Source organism: Ctenopharyngodon idella, chromosome 13 (assembly GCF_019924925.1).
Source record: "Ctenopharyngodon idella isolate HZGC_01 chromosome 13, HZGC01, whole genome shotgun sequence".
NCBI classification, from domain to species: Eukaryota; Metazoa; Chordata; class Actinopteri; order Cypriniformes; family Xenocyprididae; genus Ctenopharyngodon; species Ctenopharyngodon idella.
The window spans coordinates 11,859,952-11,878,391 of NC_067232.1; the positions used below are offsets into that span (position 1 = coordinate 11,859,952).

Consider the following 18,440-nt stretch of genomic DNA (forward strand, 5'->3'; position numbering starts at 1 on the left):
ACTTGAATTCATTTTTTATTCATTTAAATAATAAATTAATATAAATATAAATCAACATAAATCATATAATACATTTTTATATGTACATAAAATAAATTCAATATATCAATAGATATCAATATATGTATATTAATATGTTGAGATCTATATATATATATTAGATGTATTTCATTGACATTTTACTGTACTCAGCAAAATGACAATACATTTCTAATCTCTATCAATCTAATCTGATCAAGAGTAGTGTATAAATCCAATATTTGTTTTTGTTAATGTTCTTTATGTCAGTTGGTTTTCAGTCTCAGTTAGACTGTAATTATCTCATGTATAATTTCTGTCTCAGTGGCCATGATGACAGCAGCTCCCAGAGATGTCATCATTGATATGGGAGACAGAATGCCCATCCCTTCAAAACAGGTACAGTGAACCGATTTAAAAGACTAATTTTGTCTTCAGAATAATTTTATTTATTTGTAAACTTTATAATAATTAGTTTACACCTCCTTTCCTATTGTTACCCATTCGTGGTTTTCCCACTGCCTGCAGAAAGGAAAATAAGTAGCCTTCTGTCATTAAATAACAGTCAGGAAATGGTGCAAAATAGCTGCAGACAGATTGTTACAGCATCTTAAACAGGCAAACTCACATCTATTATACCACAACCTATTGTAGGAGGAGGACACAGTGGACTGGTGGAGTAAATTCTATGCCTCCATTAATGAGCACGAAAAGTGTGGCCCTTATCTCCAGAAGGGATATGACACCTTAACTGTGAGTAAACTTGCCATCCTGTGTGGATGCTTGTATCCTGCTTATGTTTCAAAGATAAGGTATGACTATTATTATGTGATTGAACAGCGTTAACAGTAATGTGTCTGTTTCAGGTCTATGACACTGAGCTTGAGGCTGTTCCAGAATTCAGAGGGCTAACAGACTTCTGCAATACATTTAAATTGCAGAGGGGTAAAATGGAGGATGAGGAGGAAGACCCCTCTGTAGTGGGAGAGTTCAAGGCAAGTCGGCGCCAGTCAGCTATTCACAGAGCTTCCTTTACTTTTGAATTGATCGGCTTTTCATAAGAGGTGGCGGTTTCCTCGTCATTATCTAGGCTGCTAACACAAAGGTTGTTGTTTCAGTCCAAGTAGCGGAGACTTTTTATGGCTATTCCAAACCCGACCTATCACTATTATGACATTGTGTTAGACATTTAATCTCAAGTTGTTGAGAAAGAACTGTTCCCCTACTGGTGTAAAGTATCTTGCAGTAATAAAAACATTTTGAAAGCATTTGCTACATGGCAAGTTTCCAAATTCTGGGATTCTGAACAACTCTAAACACTGAGAAAAGTGGTAAAAGAATTTTTCCAAAAAACAGCAACTACAGAGTAAGAGTAGTTGCAAGAGTATAAATGATATTAGGCTGCCATCTAGTGGTAGACATCTTACTAACCAAGCTACTTCTACTTGATAATCTGCATTTGCAGGGGTCGTTTCGAGTATATCCTTTATCAGATGACCCAAATGTCTCAGACCCACCTCGGCAGTTTAGGGAGCTGCCTGAGAGCTGTCCTCAGGAGTGCCTGGTCAGAATCTACATCATACGCTGCCTTGACCTGCAGCCCAAAGACAACAATGGCATGGTGAGTATGTAGCTGATTCACAACTAAAACTAAAGATTTTGATGGATCACAAAGCATCACATTTTACATCTTTTGATTGGTGAATTTTTGATGTGTCTCATGTACATATCCTTTCTTTCTGAAGTGTGATCCTTACATAAAGATTTCTCTGGGGAAGAAAATTATTGATGACAGAGATCACTACAAACCAAATACTCTAAACCCAGATTTTGGAAGGTGAGAATATAAAGCATTTACATACATCTGATTTTTCCTCTTTTTTTTTTATAACTATTTTAATATATGTTCATAGAGTATTTGAACTGAACTGCTACATTCCACAAGACAAGGACTTGAAGATTTCCGTCTATGATTATGACCTGCTCAGCTCTGATGAGAAGGTTGGAGAAACCATCATAGACCTTGAGAATCGACTTCTTTCTCGGTTTGGCTCACATTGTGGAATCCCAAAATCTTACTGTGTGTAAGTGGTTATTTTACTAGCAGCCAGCCGGCCACTTTTTTCATAACAGTTTTAAAGTCCCATGACCTATTACTAGACATATTCATGTACTCAGTGCTATTTGAAATACTATATGTTTGGAAAAGATCCGGGGTGAACCAGTGGAGGGACCAGCTCAAACCATCTCAGATCCTACAGAATCTGGCCAGGATGAGAGGAATTCCTGCTCCTCATATTGCAGATGATGGCAGTTTTGTGTCTTTTGGAGGACGCGAGTACAGGCTAGATGAACTGGGTATGCTCATTCAAACCATTAGACCTTTTCTGGACCTCAACATCATGTACATAAACTACTGTTCAAAAGTTTAGGGTCAAGTAAGATTTGTATTTTAAAAGAAATTAATTCCTTTATTCAGCAAGGATTCATTAAATATGACATGTGAATGTGACACTATCTGAATATGAACTCAAGAAACTCTTTATGGTAGTAAATAAAGGTACAGTTGTTGTTACTACAGTTGTTCCTGATTCAGCACAAATGTACTTGATGTATATTGCATTTCTACTTTGGTGTGGAACTTGCAGTACCATATTGCTAAATAAGCATTTTATAATGCAGTAAATAAGTGATGACAAGACAAACTGATATTACTTTGCTTATAGAGGCCAATAAAAGCATCCACCAACACCTGGGCCCACCTAAGGAGCGAATCTGCTTGCATGTTTTGAGGAGACAAGGCCTCGTCCCAGAGCATGTGGAGACCAGGACCCTGTACAGCAGCTACCAGCCCACTCTCTCTCAAGTCAGTCCCCACACATCCTGAGCTTTTCTAATACATGCTCAACTTTGCAGTGATTTTATCCAGAAGTACCGTCTGTGTCACTCATGTTTATTTTGTCTTTGCAGGGCAAAATCCAGATGTGGGTTGAAATATTCCCCAAAAACATTGGTATTCCAGGACCCCTTTGTGACATCACTCCTCGCAAACCTAAAAAGTACAATCTAATCTTCCTCGCATCTAGTAAAACTACGTTTGTTTGCTGTTCTAATGTGTCCTATTACACCAAAGGTATTTCCTGCGAGCCATCATTTGGAATACAACTGAAGTCATCCTGGATGAAACCAGCATCACAGGAGAACACATGAGTGACATCTATGTGAAAGGGTAATAGGCTAATAATAATATTAGCATAATAATTTTGGAGTAAGTATTTTGTACTGTGTAATCACCGCGACATGATTAATTAATACACTGCCTTTCAAAAAGAAGTTCATACTTTTATTCAGCAAGGATGCATTAAATTGATCAAACGTGACAGTAAAGACATTTATGATGTTACAAAATATTTCTGTTTTAAATAAATGCTGTTCCCTTGCACTTTCTATTCCTACAAAAAAATCACAAAAATATTAAGCAGCACAATTGTTTTCAACATCGATAATAATAAGAAATGTTACTTGTGCACCAAATCAAAATATTTGAATGGTTTCTGACCAGTTTCTGTTACACTGAAGACTGGAATAATGGCTGCTGAAAAATAAGGTTTACCATCACAGTAATAAATTACATGTTAAAATAAAAGCAGCTATAATCAGATAACAGCCATTTTAAGTTGTAGTAATATTTCACAGTATCACTGTTTTTACTGTATTTTGTTCAAATAAATGCAGCCTTGGTGAGCATAAAAAACATAGGGCCCTATTTTAACAATCTAAGCGCATGGTCTAAAGCGCACTGCAAAAGTGCACTTAGGGCGTGTCCGAGTCCACTTTTGCTAGTTTAATGACGGGAAAAAATGGTCAGCGTGCCCGACGCATGGTCTAAAAGGTTTGTCCCTATTCTCTTAATGAGTAAAGGGTGTGTTTTGGGCATAACGTGCAATAAACCAATCAGAGTCTCATATCCTATTCGTTTTAAAAGCCAGTTGCGCTCACGCCATGGCCGACTCACTATTTAGGCTGAATCCCAAATGGCACACTTCTATGCACTTTCGGTCTTGTGGACTTACAATGGCTGCCGCGTGTGCGTGTCCGTTAAGTCCACAAGACCGTAGGCTGTCCCATTCATCATTTTAGGTTTCAGAAGGGGCTCGCAACGATTCCACCAAAGCATTTTTATCTTTATGCACACAGTAATAATCTTTTACATTGTAATCCTTTTATTTTTAATATTTAGCATATTTGTGTGCTGCTGCATGTCCCTGTGTGTGTAATAAGCAGAGTGTACGCGCGTTGTGACTTTAGACCAGGTTTCAGTTGGTCAATGGCGCAGTCTATTTCAGTGGCCTCAAAATAGCAACGCGCCAACAATGCACCTGAACACACCTCGTTTTCAGACCAGCACGCCCATGGGCACACAAATGGGTGCAAATGCATTTGCTATTTAAACAACGTGGCGCAGGACGTGAAAATGATTACAGCGCCGGGCTAAAACTAGCAAAAAACACTTGCGACGGGCCCATAGACTTTTGAGTGGTAGTGTGTGTGTTTGTGTGTGTGTGTATATATATATATAATTTATTTATATTATTATATGTATTTAATAGGTGGATGCCAGGTATGGAGGATGACAAGCAGAAAACTGATGTCCATTACAGGTCTCTAGATGGAGATGGAAATTTCAACTGGAGATTTGTCTTTGGCTTTGATTATTTGCCAGCAGAACAGTTGTGTCTTGTGTCTACAAAGGTTAGTGGTTTGGAAAAGTGTAACTAAATTTTATATGAAGTGTTTTCATTCATTGATAGTCACAATGAACCCTGTTTTTTTTCCAGGAACACTTTTGGAGTCTTGATAAAACTGAGTTCAGGATCCCTCCTAAACTGATCATTCAAATCTGGGACAATGACAAATTCTCCCTGGATGATTACTTAGGTGAATGCTCTTGTTCAAATCTACATATGTACCCACCAGATGTTTAATCTCTCTCTTTTTGAAGTTTATGTATTATTTTGGGTTTCTTTAGAAATGTTTGTGGTAAGTTTGATGTTTTTGGGAATTAGTATATCTGCTGGATCAGATTTCTGATATTTCTTAAACAGGCACGGTGGAGCTGGATATGCTTCACCTCATCCCTCCAGCCAAGACCCCTGAAAAGTGCTCTCTAAGCATGTTAACACAAACAGGAAAGAACCTCGCACCTACATCACTCTTCTCCCAGAAGTCAGTGAGAGGCTGGTGGCCTTGTGCCATGGAGGAAGATGGCAAGAAAATCCTGGCTGTGAGTGTAGCTTGCAAGCATATGGATAAAAATAAGATATGCGACATGATGCATACATGCACAGTACAAACTGTAAAGACTGTTGTCTTTGTGGCATTAGGGTAAAGTGGAGATGACTCTGGAAGTGGTGGAAGAGAACGAGGCAGATGAGAGGCCAGCTGGGAAAGGAAGAGATGAGCCCAACATGAACCCCAAACTAGATCCTCCAAAGTATGAGAATATCTATGTTTGGTCATTCAGTTTCATGTTTGATTATATGATGTGACTAATAATGTATGTTGTAATATATTTAAACAGCCGTCCAGATACGTCCTTCCTTTGGTTCACAAATCCATGCAAGACCATGAAGTTCATCGTATGGCGCAGATACAAATGGCTCTTTATTGGACTCATTATTCTAATATTGGTGATCCTGTTTATTGGAATCCTCTTGTATTCCTTACCTGTAAGTAATATTATTATTAGTAAATGAGCAAACTTTTTTTTTCCTCAAAGTAACTAAGTATATGATTTGCATTTTCTAAATTTGCCCCTTTTATTCTTCCAGAACTACATTTCCATGAAAATCGTGAAGCCGTTTTAAATGGAAAATTTCTAGATATTGGCACAGCAACCTACAGTGGGACACAGTCAATGGACAACCAACAGAAATATTATTTTTATGTATTGTCTTCTATTTTTGAATCTCTAAAAATACTTGAATGTATAACATACTCCAAGTGCTATTCTTTTCTTTGTAGACAACACTGGGTTGGCAGATTACAATGCTGCTAGAAGTTGCACTATATTTGTTTGACTTCTCTACTGTTTTTTTTTTTTTTTTTTTTTTATATATGCATAAAGGTTGATTACAGTAATTATGGAATGTATACAGTGCATTGTAGAAGGTGGCACTTACAGCCAGATTTTAAGGCTAAATTCAGATGTATCTGCTCCTTTGTTGTTCATTACTCATTAAACAATTATTTCTTGTATTCTTTTATCTTGTGTTCAGATACCAAATATAATATTAGAAATATGAATTGCATTGATAATATATGATTAATAATAATTAATTGGCATTTGCATAAATAATTTCTCCCCACAATTAATTAGTTAAGTTGGTGCTTAGAAAATACTGATTGTCAACCTCAGGTGGATAAACTAAATATTATGAACTGGTCTATTTTCTGTTTGTTTTATATGAGCGTTGCCGTTTGAAAAGTAGCTACTTGTGACAAAAGGGGGCGCGCTACGGCCTGAAGAAACAGTGACGGACTGTTTCACCCACCAATGACCTTTAAATAAAAATATAGCTTTCAGTACATCAATTCACCCATCAAGTGTATATATATATAATGACCTTTAAATAAAAATATAGCTTACAGTACATCAATGAAAAACAGTGAGAGACTAGGAAACAGGCTCCTGTTGGACTTGAAATAAAGAAAACGGCTTTCAATCACGTGACAAGAATCTACCCAATCAGTAGCAAACTTTACGACCCGGAACTGAACTGATGCCTCCTTCACCAATCCGAGTCCGTGTTTAATTCTATTTCACTGTGTCTTTCTGTCTTGGATAGTGTGGTAAAAGCAGTAAACCTTTGCATAAATAGGTGCAGTTTTCCCGTCTGGTGAAAAAGAGCTCGAATATGTGTGCACAGCGATACGAAGACAAAGCAGAAAAAGAGTGCAAGTATGATTGTTTGATGCGTAATCAAAGCGAACAGTCTGACAGTAAAGCAGCCTGTATAATATACAAATATTAACATGAAGTACTGAAGCAGTATTGTTGTTTTTCTAGCAATAGTGATGGCGGCTACCTGTAATGTATTAAAAATGTGTGCTGTTGATTTGAAGGCTTCATCTGTCTGATAGACGGGTGTGTGTTTTAGCTTTAATTACAGTTATTGGTGTTATTATGAAATCTTATAATTAATGGATATAATAGATGCTTAATAATAAGATTTTTTATTTTTTTATTTTCCAGGCTAATATATATGCCTAGGAATCCATGCAAACATTGACCTGCCTTTTGTTATCACTCAGCTAGCTTAGCCATTCACAACAACAAAATAAACCTGATGATTATGAACCTTATTCATACACACATATTCTGTATAAAACAACCCAGTATGTCATCTGCACTAATCTTAATAGTATATAATATTAAATATAATAGCGATGTAATTGTTTATATGAGGCTTTTTCAACTAGGGCTGAATGAAAAAAAAAAAAAAAATCATATAATCACGTATTCACGATTATGAAACACAATTAGGAGTGGGCGATATTTAGCTGGATATATATGCTCTATTGCTGTGATATCAAAATGTTAGATGCCAGTGAGATTATTGATGTCAACTTTCAAAACCACAGCATATACTAGAAAACTTTACATAAACAAATGGGAAGCGGACTCTCATTTAGCCTGCTTCACTTTTTACAGTAAATCCAGTAAACTGCCATTCGAAATGTCAGCTTTCTTGTTTTGCAGCAATCCTTTCTCTAATCTGGCTTATCAGTTGTAGATGTTTTTTGTTTTTCAGTAGAGATGTGTTCTAAGACCTAAGTTTCACTTTTCTTTTTACAGCAAGTAGTCTGGCTGGAAGTGTGCTTACGGTGAATATGGATGCAGATTTGAACCGGTAAGTTGGTTTTATTTTTGTGCTTTTTAATAGGTAAAAAAACTGTCTAAAGCATTTTTTGTCTGTTTCCTTTGACAGCCATGAGGATGGTGATGTGTCTGAGGGTACAGGAAGTAATCTTCACGAGGCCATTGAGTTTGAAAAAGAGGAAAGTGGTCAGGCAGCCGGGAGGAATAGCGAAAACCTGTGTGAATTAGCAAAAAAATGTAAGGACCAGAATGATGATCTGGTGGACCAGATCAAGTCCTCTGCACCAAACTGTGGCATGGACTCAAAGGCCATTGCTTATGGAGATGCCACCAGTAGTAATGATGCAAGCGGTCAGACGAAGCCAAGCAATGGAGAACAGGCATTTGAGTCAAACCCACCAGATGCCAGCTTGGGCAAGGAGACTTGCATGTCTACAGAGAGGTTAGAGACAAACCTCAACTTATCCGTAAATGACACAAGTGACACATCTAGCAAAGATGTGGAGATGAGTCCAGCATGCAAAGCGCTTCTGCCCAGCAATTCTGAGGAAAATGCTCCTGCCTGCTCCGAATTGCAGGAGTCCCATTCAGGAGTTGGCTCTGTAGTGGAGACCAAACCCCCAGTCCCCAGTCCAGAAGCTGTAGAGAATGTCACAAACGAATCTGAAGTGACACCCATGGAAACGGATGATACAGAGGGGCAAAACTCTGGTGCTGGAGCTTTTGTTCCTGAAAATGGTGATAAGGTTGAGCCTGAAAGTAACCAGACACAGACGTCTTTTTCAGAAAGGTACTGTGATTTTGGGAATATTGCTGTGTATTTCCTAAATTGGAAAATGGTTTTGAAATTAAATATAGATATATTATATATAGCTACTAAGGCACCAATATTAAAAGTCTGGCTGTTATTGATAATTATTTTTGTATACTGGCCAATATTGAAGTTCTATACAATTTTTTTTTGACAGTTAATTAAAACTACTAAAAATGAAAATGATTTTTTAAAATGATACGAGTGAATTTACACATCACAGTATGAAAATTAGATATTTTGAGATTTGCTAAAGATTACACCATTCAAAAATTTGGGGTTGGTAAGATTTTTTTTTTATTTCAATGAAATGATTGTACTATATTTTAGTCAGATAATGTTTTTTTATTTAATATTTATAATTTTTAGGGGATTTTTTGTTACTGAATTATATTTGCTGTAGTTATAATCCATTCATTTTTTGAGCATGGACCTGAAAATGAAATTTCCAACTTAAACAGTCAAAAATCTTAAATGCTTTGAAACACAGACTTAAATTTGGTCTCTTTTTAAAGACGACATTCGGCAGATTATTGCTGAAAAATGCACAAAAATATAATTTTAAATTTTTATATGAAAAATAAAAAAAAATTTATTATAAAACTGAGAAAATCCAAGCCATAAATGTAAACAAACTATGTTCCAAATTTGAGGTTAATATCTCAAAAATTGAGCTTTCAGTAAGAATTTGTTTGTGCACAGTACCAAACTTTTCCAATAGATGAAATTCGTCTCCCATTCATTTCCACTGTGGTCATTTTTATGTGCTATTATTAAATTATTAAAAAAAAAATCTGAGCCCAGTCTTTTGAATGGTAGCATACATTTAAATTATTAGTGTTTTTAAAGTGGTGATATAGGTGGTCTCAGTGTAGAAATAGGCAAATTACATTGCACAATTAAACATCCAATATCTGCTAATATAAATCCAATAATCAATATGATACCGTTATCACTGAAATCATATGGCAATATGAAATAAACAGGATGACAATAATAATGCACTTTTTATTATAATAATTATTATAATGCTATAAATTATAACAATGCAAGTAACACCGTTTGTTGGTTGTCTAGTGAGCAAGTGTCAGCAGAGCAGAAAGAAGCGGAATGGCGCGGGACCCCAGTAGAGGAGCTTAGAAGAATGCCTCTGTGTGGGCAGTCCCTGCCGCACCTCAGGGCAACACACAATCACAAAATACTCATCAGGGTAAGCCACGCTGCTCTTCACAGCACTCTGCAGTGACACTGTGATGTTCTCGGTCAGCGCCTAAGGGCTTCCTGTCAGTTTGAGTCTAATGCTGCTGTGGATGTCCAAGCAGCTCTACGCTTTTCCCGCACAACATAGAACTCAGTGTTTTGATGTTTCATTGAAAGGATTTGAAGTGGGAGGATAGTACTTAAATTGTCCTTACAGAAACTAGTTATTACTTTATATTTTACATCACAAGTATTTGAGTCTGCAGCAGACTTTTTAATTTTTTAAACTGATTAATTTTTTTAGAGGCAACCAATGAAACCAAAACAAAAAAAAAACATTTTTTTTAAAATATCAGAATGACATACTTACCTGAATAAATAACTGTTTGGTGAAGTCATTAAAAGGTCAAATTAATTGGTAAATAACTAGTTTCTCTCTCTGCTCTGGTTTATAGATAGACCGGCTCAAAGAAGGACGAGTCCCTTTTCCATATCCAGGCAAATACAATGATTTCTGGGATGATTTGACTGTAAAGATGCCTTGTTCAGAAAAGAACTTGTTTCCTGTGGAGAGTAAGGTAATGTCTTTTTTTTTTTTTTTAAATCGGTTAATCGGTGCCATTTAGAAAATTTATTGTGGTTTAAATTGAGAAATTAAATACTTTGCACTATTTATAAAAGTGGACCTTGTTGAATAGCTAATACTGTTTATTAACCTTAATGTAAAGTGATTGTTTAACATAATTACATCATACATCAAAAGTCTGGGGTTGGTGAGATTTTTAAATGTTTTTAAAGAAGTCCCTTATAACAGTAGTATTGTGAAATACTAGTGTAATTTAAATAACTGTTTTTATATATTTTAAAATGTAATTTATTCCTGTGATGCAAAGCTGAATTTTCAGTGTCATTACTCCAGTCTTCAGTGTCACATGATCTTTCAGAAATCCTTTTAATGCGCTGATTCGGTGCAGAAGTAACATTTCTTATTATCAATGTCGAAAACCGTTGTGCTGCTTTATCTCTTTGTGAAAACTGTATTACATTTTCGTTCAAGATTTGATTAATAGAAGGTTCAAAAGAACAGCATTTATTTGAAATAGAAATTTTTTGTGACATTATATGTAAATGTCTTCACTGTCACTTTTGATCCATTTAATGCTGAATAAAATTAATTTCTTTGAAAAACAAAACAAAACTTACTGACCACAAACTTTTGAGCAATAGTGTATACGGTGTATGTGATGTGTATGTCTTTTTTCAGGATGGAAGTGGATTGCAAAGTAGATGGGAGTTGATTCGCACTGCTTTGGGAGGAGAATTTAAACGTTCACATGACATTAGGGTAGGTTTTATTTTATCTCTTGAAAACTTTGACCATGAACTGTCAAATGTCAGTATGTGTAGGTAAAATGCCTAAACAGAAGAGTTGTGCTAAATTAGTAAGTGATGAATCCCACCAGAGGGTGGCAGAATTGCTCCAAATGTGAAGCATCCTTGTGTTTTTTTGCTTTTTCTTGTCTATAGTTATCTTATAAATGTTATAGTTTGACCAAAATTGTAGTATCCACGTTTTTTAACGTGATACAGTGGCTTCCCTTTTCTTAGATATGTAAAACATCTAAAAATTTGAGGTTTGCCTTTTTTGTAATGGTTAATATTTAAAAAAAAAAAAAAAAAAAAAAGTTTTTAACTGTCATAATCTTACAGGATGCAATATTGAGTTACAACACAGTGCATGCTAAAAGATGGGACTTCACAGCTTTGAACCTACTCTGCGATAAGGTAAGGAATGCATTTTGTGTGTGCGTGTGTGTACATGTAAAATAGAGATGACCAAAATATTGTTGTTAGTGTCCATTTGTCCATTGGAGTTGTGCCGATATTTCATCATGTGTTAATGTACAAAGCGTTTGACTTATCCCATCTGGATGTAGTTCAAAGCATCCAAAATAATGTGCATGCAGATGGTTGATTTGCATTTGATAGTGTCATTAGTGGAAATTAAATCAGAAAGTAGTAAATTAAATCTACAACTTGCACAAACCGCTAATGAGTTTAAACAATCTGTACATGTACAAATAATGAGTAATTTAGTTTTGCATTATGCTTGTACAGTAAAATAGAATTCAACGATAAAGCCAGATTAATTGGGTTCTCTGCCAGTACTAGAAAAAACAACATTATACTTTAAGTTTATGTCAAGTGGCCCCAGTTGGTTACATTTCAATTCATGATGCATTTTTGACGATCTATATCATAACAGCAGCTGCCATAAAATAAAAGTTCTAATGTTGTGGCTTTAATGAAGTGAGCATCCTAAAGTCTGATTTCTTATGGTGTGTCACATTTGGGACCAGAAGGCCCCATGATACTAAAAATGTTCCATCATTGCTTAGTCTGAGTGGTTTGAATTTACTGGCACACTAAAGGCATTACGCTCTTCAGTCAAAGAGAAGAAGCAGGTTAGCCTCCAAGTGGATACGCACCAAGCAGTCCGCGTCTGCCCCTTCTGCTACCTCGTCCCCGGGGATCTCTTTGCATCCAGCAGTAGTCAATTAAGACAGAGGTGGGCACTCAGCATAACGAGCAGCAGCTGGCAGAGGAAGGCCTGGGAGATGAGGGTCCTGTTTACTGCAAATAAACACACTCAACAGATGGACCACCGTCTTCCACATAGCCAGAAGCAGGTCTTGATGGTGGCTCTAATAGGGAGATGACTTAAGAACGCTTGAGGTTGAGTTCTCTTTTTCCACAAAGAGCTTGACTTGAAACTTTTGGCTGTTTTCTGCCACAGTACTCGTTCTTTGCGATCTTGGCTAACTTGGTACATCAGTTTGCGCGTTTGTTGAACTGTGTAGGTACAGAAGAAGAATTCGACATCGGTTTTTGTTTTTGCTAGTGGGAACTAGTGGGAAAAAATTGTCACCGGTGTTCTGAAAATCAGCCCTGCTGCCCACACAGGTTAAAAAAAAAAACTTTTAAAATATTATCTGAAATATTACTATTACTACTAAAACAATTTTTCACAATAAATACATTTGTCATGAGTTCTGACTTTAGACAGTCTTAAGAAAGCAGGATGAAACAGTAATATTACTCTATACTTTCTGTAAAAATCATTGCATTGCACATGTGTTGACCAACAGAAAGCTGCTTACAGGATTTCTATGGGTCTTAAAAATGTCTTAAATTAGAGCAGGAAGTCTTAAATTCATAAAATCCTGCCATTAAATGTCTTAAAAATGGAAAAGTCTTGTTTTCTGTGAAATGGATCATCAAAATGAACCGAGTTTATGCTTAAAACAAGAACAAATATCTGTCAATGAGTTATGAAAACACTTTGAATTAAGTTAATTTTTTTTCTGAGCCCACTGGCATGTTTGATGTTCTTGTTTTAATCATAAACAAGACTTTATATTGGATATATTGGATATCTGTTGGAAGTTGTATTTTCAAACTCTGAAGTGTTGCTAAAACAATTCATTGGCCCTGTTCCAAATGGCATCCTAAACATTTGCGGTCTTCCTACGAGTCCGCAGTTTCGTTGCGTAATGCTGCTTTGACTGTCAGGAAGAAGTCTGCTGTGAAGCTTACTTCAGTGCGGCCTCGGCAAAAGTGCGCATCGAAGGCACATATCGACCACAAAGGGGGTACTCGTGAGCACCCTTCGAAAACGGTAGCCATTATAAGTCCACAAGACCATAAGTGCATATGAAGTGTGCCATGAAGTGTCCCATGTGGGACAGGGCCATTGTGTTTCTCTCTAGACATTTACATTTAGAGAACATATTGACATTGTTTTCCTTTCAATTTATTCCTTAAAGTTTATATTGTCTTAAAGTCTTAAATTTACCCTCATAAAACCTGCAGAAACCCTGTGGTTGGTTTGCGAGTGCTTTCTGTATGAGCTGTGCTTCATATATTTTACTATTGACCATAGACAAAGAACCTTTTTTGACCGTGAAATTTCGCTTATGTAACAGCACCTTAATTTCTGGTACTGTTGATTACCGGCAAAATTTGATCACTGGGTGTAACTTTAGTAGGTGGAGCAAAATTTTCAGACAGTGGCCTGACAATGCCTATTGCTCACCAGGCACCAGTTTGATTATGCTATATTATTGTTACATGATTGAGGATGTTTTTGAAGCATAGGATTATATGGATCTTTTAGCAGACACTTTTATGTAGATCATTTACCAGACACTTTCTTATCCACAACGACAACACATTTCATACTTGTACAGTTGCTGCTTTGGTAATGGTAATAATTTTTGCTTTCCATAGTTTGAACCCACAGTCACTGCGGTTACAAGCACATCTTTAACCACCTTATTCCTGTGTGTGCAGTCTTTTTCAAGGGTGCTATAAATAGCAGACTTTGTTTCATAGTCAAAAGCCATTTCTTTATTACAGTGGTATTCTTATAGTTATGGCTTCAGCCAAGATGTCAGAATGTCCCCTCCGTGCTTAAGATGATTTGATAGAATAATCTCAGACCTGTGTAAATCAATAGCTGTCTGTGACTTTTATGGCTGAATCAAATTTAATTAACAAGAGCCATTAAATCTATAAGGGAGCCAATCAAAGCCATTAGCAAAGTGCACAGCGTTCTAATGAAGCATGCTTGAGTGGACCAGCTCCTTAAACTGTCCACTTAAGATCTTGAGCTGTGCCTTTGCTCTTTGGCTCCAGCACCATGCATCTTCATGTTCCTTAGTGTTTTTCCATCTCTCTGTTTTTGCCATAATCATTTTATTAATGTACTCTTTTGGTGAGCAAGCATCAACCCTTTAGGGCCGTCCCCACTAATGAGATGCATAAATGTGAGAACAATCGCTCTCGTTATCTATACATTTGGATGTAAATATGAAGTCGTTCTCACTGCTTGCAGCTGTAGTTAAGTATGCTGATACCCATACATGCATACTTTCCCCTGTGTAATGGTTATTTATGCTTTTGTACTAGTGCTGTTTTCTAAATTGTCTGGGGTATTATTGAGTATTATGCGTTTATATACAGTATATCATTGCATTTTAAATAAATGCATAAATATTTATTTAAATGCTTTCCTACAGTTCTGTTTGAGCCAGCTGTCTTATTTCCCTGTATCATCAACAGAGGGCACTGGTATGTCAGCCTGGAGAGCTGGCAATTGATTTTCAATTTAAGAGATTAAATGAAACATCACTGAACAGTGATCAGTTAATAACTGTAAGAGAGTTCTGAATTGTGCATGTCAAATGTGTGCTTGTGCTAGACTGTCAATTAAAACATTTTTACAGCACAATATAAAGCAACAAGACCACATCAGAGTATAAAGGCGTCTTCACGCAGTGCTATATAAAGGCCATACTGAAAATATGGCAGCTCTCTGCTTTGATTCAGTGAGAGGGAAACGGAGCATCAGCACAGGCCTCGTCATAGTATTTTGTCATTTTAAATTTTGAATATCATATTTTGTCATAATAATTTTGTTTATAATTTCATGTTTAATAAATGAAATAAGGAATATATAAACATTAAATGTGCAGTAATTGTGATTAAATGCATCTTTTAAATGCACTAAGAATCATTCAGGGTTCCCATGGTTGTGGAAACCTTGGAAATATCAAAGTTATGGAAGGTTCTATAGTGAATTTACATTTCGCAAGTGAATTCTAGTTATGCTTTGGCTTGCACTTTGTGAACGCTAGAGTAAAACTTGCTGCCAAGCCTGATGTCATCACTGTGTTTGTTGAGGGTAACTGCCTTTGTGACTCACTGTGCGACAAATTGTATTGTCTTCTGTTTCCTGTTGGACACAAAGTGGTCTTTTTCATGTGGGCCGAACGATCTGTCCAGCACAAATTTCTAGATTGGTGTTTGTTTTATTGGAGTCTTAATGATGAGTATGATCATTTAAATCTTTTAATTCACTTCCCCTGAACCTGGTTAGGGTTTTGGTAGCTAAGATGTGAACATATTGAAGTTGAATCTGCAGCATTACAGTAGTATTTATCAGTTTTTCAGTGATGACATAGTCTAGCAATTTGTGGTGAAACAAAGATGTTAAAGCAATATTCTGCACATGAGTATCAAATATTACTCCTATTATTTCACAATTTCAATTAAAGCTCAAGAGCAACAGAATAATTTACAGTATAGTACTATACACCACATCGTCCCTACAAGATGCAAAGAGAAAGCCTTTCTGATGTCTTAAAATTGTGTCTGTTACCACAGGACTCAAATAGTTGTCAGAGTTGAGCAGCTGCTGGGATTTTGATTGACAACAGAGGTGTAATAGCTATGGAAAGCAGCAAAATACAAATTAGGAACTGTCTTTTTCATAAATTGTAGTTGAGCCTCAGCCCTACCCTGAAATGAAAGTGTCAGAGCAGTGGGCTCTGATAAATTCACTCTGCTGGCTCAGTGCACAGAACTCCACTTCAAGCCTCTAGCCCTCCGCAAATGCCTTCGCCTACACAACCATCTTATTTCAGTGTCTCAGAACTGTGGGATTCCCTGCAGCATTCACACAGTGTGTTTGTGTAAGCATACTGACATGCAAAACAATGCTTATGTAAATCTTGCTATGAATGAAACTGGTTGATTTTCAAGTCACCCTATTATTTTGTTTTACAGTTCTTTTAAGTTCTTTCAGTTTTTTAACCTTTTGAGATGGTTCACCCAAAAAAAAAAAAAAAAAAAACACACACACAATGAAAATCTAATCAAAGAAGGCATTTGTTGTGTACCTCACCGACTCTCATTGTATGGACAAATACATTTTCAGTATTCTTGGAAATGTATGCTTTTGTTTGAGAAAGAAAGAAAGATAGGTCTGGAGCAACATGAGGGGTGAGCAAATTTTAATTTTTGTGTGAACTATCCCTTTAATGCACAAACAATTCTGTAAAATACCAAGCATAATATGTCATGTACGCATAATGTAACATCACCAAGAAAAATCTGCTGTTCATTCTCTTTTTATACACTCACAAATCAAAAAAATAAATAAATAATAATTCCTCCCTCAGAATTCTTATTGGTTGTATTTTGATGGAGATTGTAGTATGTTATCTAACAGGTTCTGGTTGGGCAGGATAAGGGGGAATGAAGGAGGTCATTTGATTTAGTGAGGTCTAACTCCTGCAACCTCAGCTCAGGCCTATCCGGGCTGTCAGTTCTCCTCACTTATTAGACCCAGAGGAGCACTTTACGATGTCAAGCAGGTCATTACTTATGACAGCATTTAGTCAGGCCTCCTTTGCGGGCGTATAAATGCTCCTTGGTTAAATTGTCAGACAAGGCTTCCCGTCCAGAAGAGCCCTTCGCCGCCTCTCCTTCCTCAACCCATTTGCATCTGTTCCAGGAATCCCATTTAATCAGCTGAGCACGCCCAGTAACCTTGATGAAATGGGCCCATGACTGAGCGTGCTGCCAATCGCAGCCAATATATTTATAAATAAGTGTGTTGTAAATCTGTGTGATGATAAAACAGTAGCGTATTTATTTTTGCTGAAATCATACAAGGTTGCTGAGCCAGCGTGCACTGTTTTGACATCCTCGGCTTCAGACTGAATATCACGAAGCGGTGCTGTTTGTCTGATCAGAGATCTACGGTGCTGTTGGTTAGCTGTATTTTAACCAAGATGAAAAGTGCAGTGAGGGCTTTATTTCCACCTCAGTGATGTCATTGACCAGTGGGAGCTCTGCAAAATTACGTTTTTGTAACCTCTGTGCTATAGATCAAGCTTTGTTACTACCTCTTCGGATATGAGTGAGATTTTTTTTTTTTTTTTTTTTTTTTCCCTCTTTCTTGCACTGACTACACTGACAAACCAAGGAATTTTATTTATTAAACTCCCTGAATTCAGCTGTTTGGATGCTCCAGGCAATAGAGAGATAAAATGATTGCTGGGATTGCCCATAGGAACTCCACTAATAAGGTTAATATTACGTTTATTGTGTTTATATAGTGCACTCTCAGTTTCTATGCGTTTTATTTGCTACAATTGAAAGCGAGGTTTTGTTTTGTTTTTTTGCCGAAAGCCAGCAGCCCAGGATGCAAATAATTTTTGTTCACCTATTGATGCCATTCTGACACCATGGCATCCTATCGTTTTTTTTTTTTTTCCTGACAGCTGAATAATACTGTCTATGACAAGTCGACAGCTGGGTTCAAGTGTCTTATTCAACAATATGGCTCTTTTTTTCTGACAGTTGTTTTCCATTAAATGGTGTTTTAGGAAAAATGCCCCAGGAGCAGAGAAACCCATGCAGAATAGGCTTCATTATTTATTCTGTTTTGTACCAGACAGTTGACATTTGATTTTTTTTTTTTTTTTTTTTTTTTTTTTCTTATTAGTTTCATGACGTAACATGGTAATGTTGTCAATCTTTAATTGGTAATAGTTAACAGTATAATTCGTTTTCTAAGCAAAAGGTATCACTGCAATGAAGGCATTCATAAGATTGTGTTTAGTCACAATTTAATAGACAAATATACACTACCGTTCCGTACACTACACTATAGAAATT

General features: G+C 36.5%; 2 protein-coding genes across 5 annotated transcripts in view; both read left to right on the forward strand.

Annotated features, from left to right (window-relative positions):
* Positions 1–6,276, forward strand: part of myofl (myoferlin like) — a 28,804-nt gene extending 22,528 nt beyond the window's left edge. For all 3 annotated transcript variants that reach the window (XM_051916500.1, XM_051916499.1, XM_051916501.1), the window contains 16 exons: positions 344–417; positions 673–771; positions 885–1,013; positions 1,484–1,639; positions 1,764–1,855; positions 1,932–2,102; positions 2,228–2,376; positions 2,745–2,884; positions 2,989–3,077; positions 3,152–3,247; positions 4,629–4,770; positions 4,857–4,956; positions 5,124–5,302; positions 5,403–5,512; positions 5,600–5,747; positions 5,850–6,276. In XM_051916500.1, the coding sequence (XP_051772460.1) occupies positions 344–417; positions 673–771; positions 885–1,013; positions 1,484–1,639; positions 1,764–1,855; positions 1,932–2,102; positions 2,228–2,376; positions 2,745–2,884; positions 2,989–3,077; positions 3,152–3,247; positions 4,629–4,770; positions 4,857–4,956; positions 5,124–5,302; positions 5,403–5,512; positions 5,600–5,747; positions 5,850–5,885 (1,910 nt within the window). In that variant the 3' untranslated portion in view covers positions 5,886–6,276. The remainder of the gene's footprint in view (positions 1–343; positions 418–672; positions 772–884; positions 1,014–1,483; positions 1,640–1,763; positions 1,856–1,931; positions 2,103–2,227; positions 2,377–2,744; positions 2,885–2,988; positions 3,078–3,151; positions 3,248–4,628; positions 4,771–4,856; positions 4,957–5,123; positions 5,303–5,402; positions 5,513–5,599; positions 5,748–5,849) is intronic.
* Positions 6,277–6,785: 509 nt separating this feature from the next.
* The window catches only part of parga (poly (ADP-ribose) glycohydrolase a), a 32,053-nt gene continuing 20,398 nt past the window's right edge, over positions 6,786–18,440 (forward strand). The window contains exons 1-7 of one of the 2 annotated variants that reach the window (XM_051916503.1): positions 6,786–6,979; positions 7,877–7,931; positions 8,010–8,690; positions 9,789–9,921; positions 10,367–10,489; positions 11,176–11,256; positions 11,622–11,696. In XM_051916503.1, the coding sequence (XP_051772463.1) occupies positions 7,912–7,931; positions 8,010–8,690; positions 9,789–9,921; positions 10,367–10,489; positions 11,176–11,256; positions 11,622–11,696 (1,113 nt within the window). In that variant the 5' untranslated portion in view covers positions 6,786–6,979; positions 7,877–7,911. The remainder of the gene's footprint in view (positions 6,980–7,876; positions 7,932–8,009; positions 8,691–9,788; positions 9,922–10,366; positions 10,490–11,175; positions 11,257–11,621; positions 11,697–18,440) is intronic. The other variant, XM_051916502.1, reaches the window with a different exon arrangement.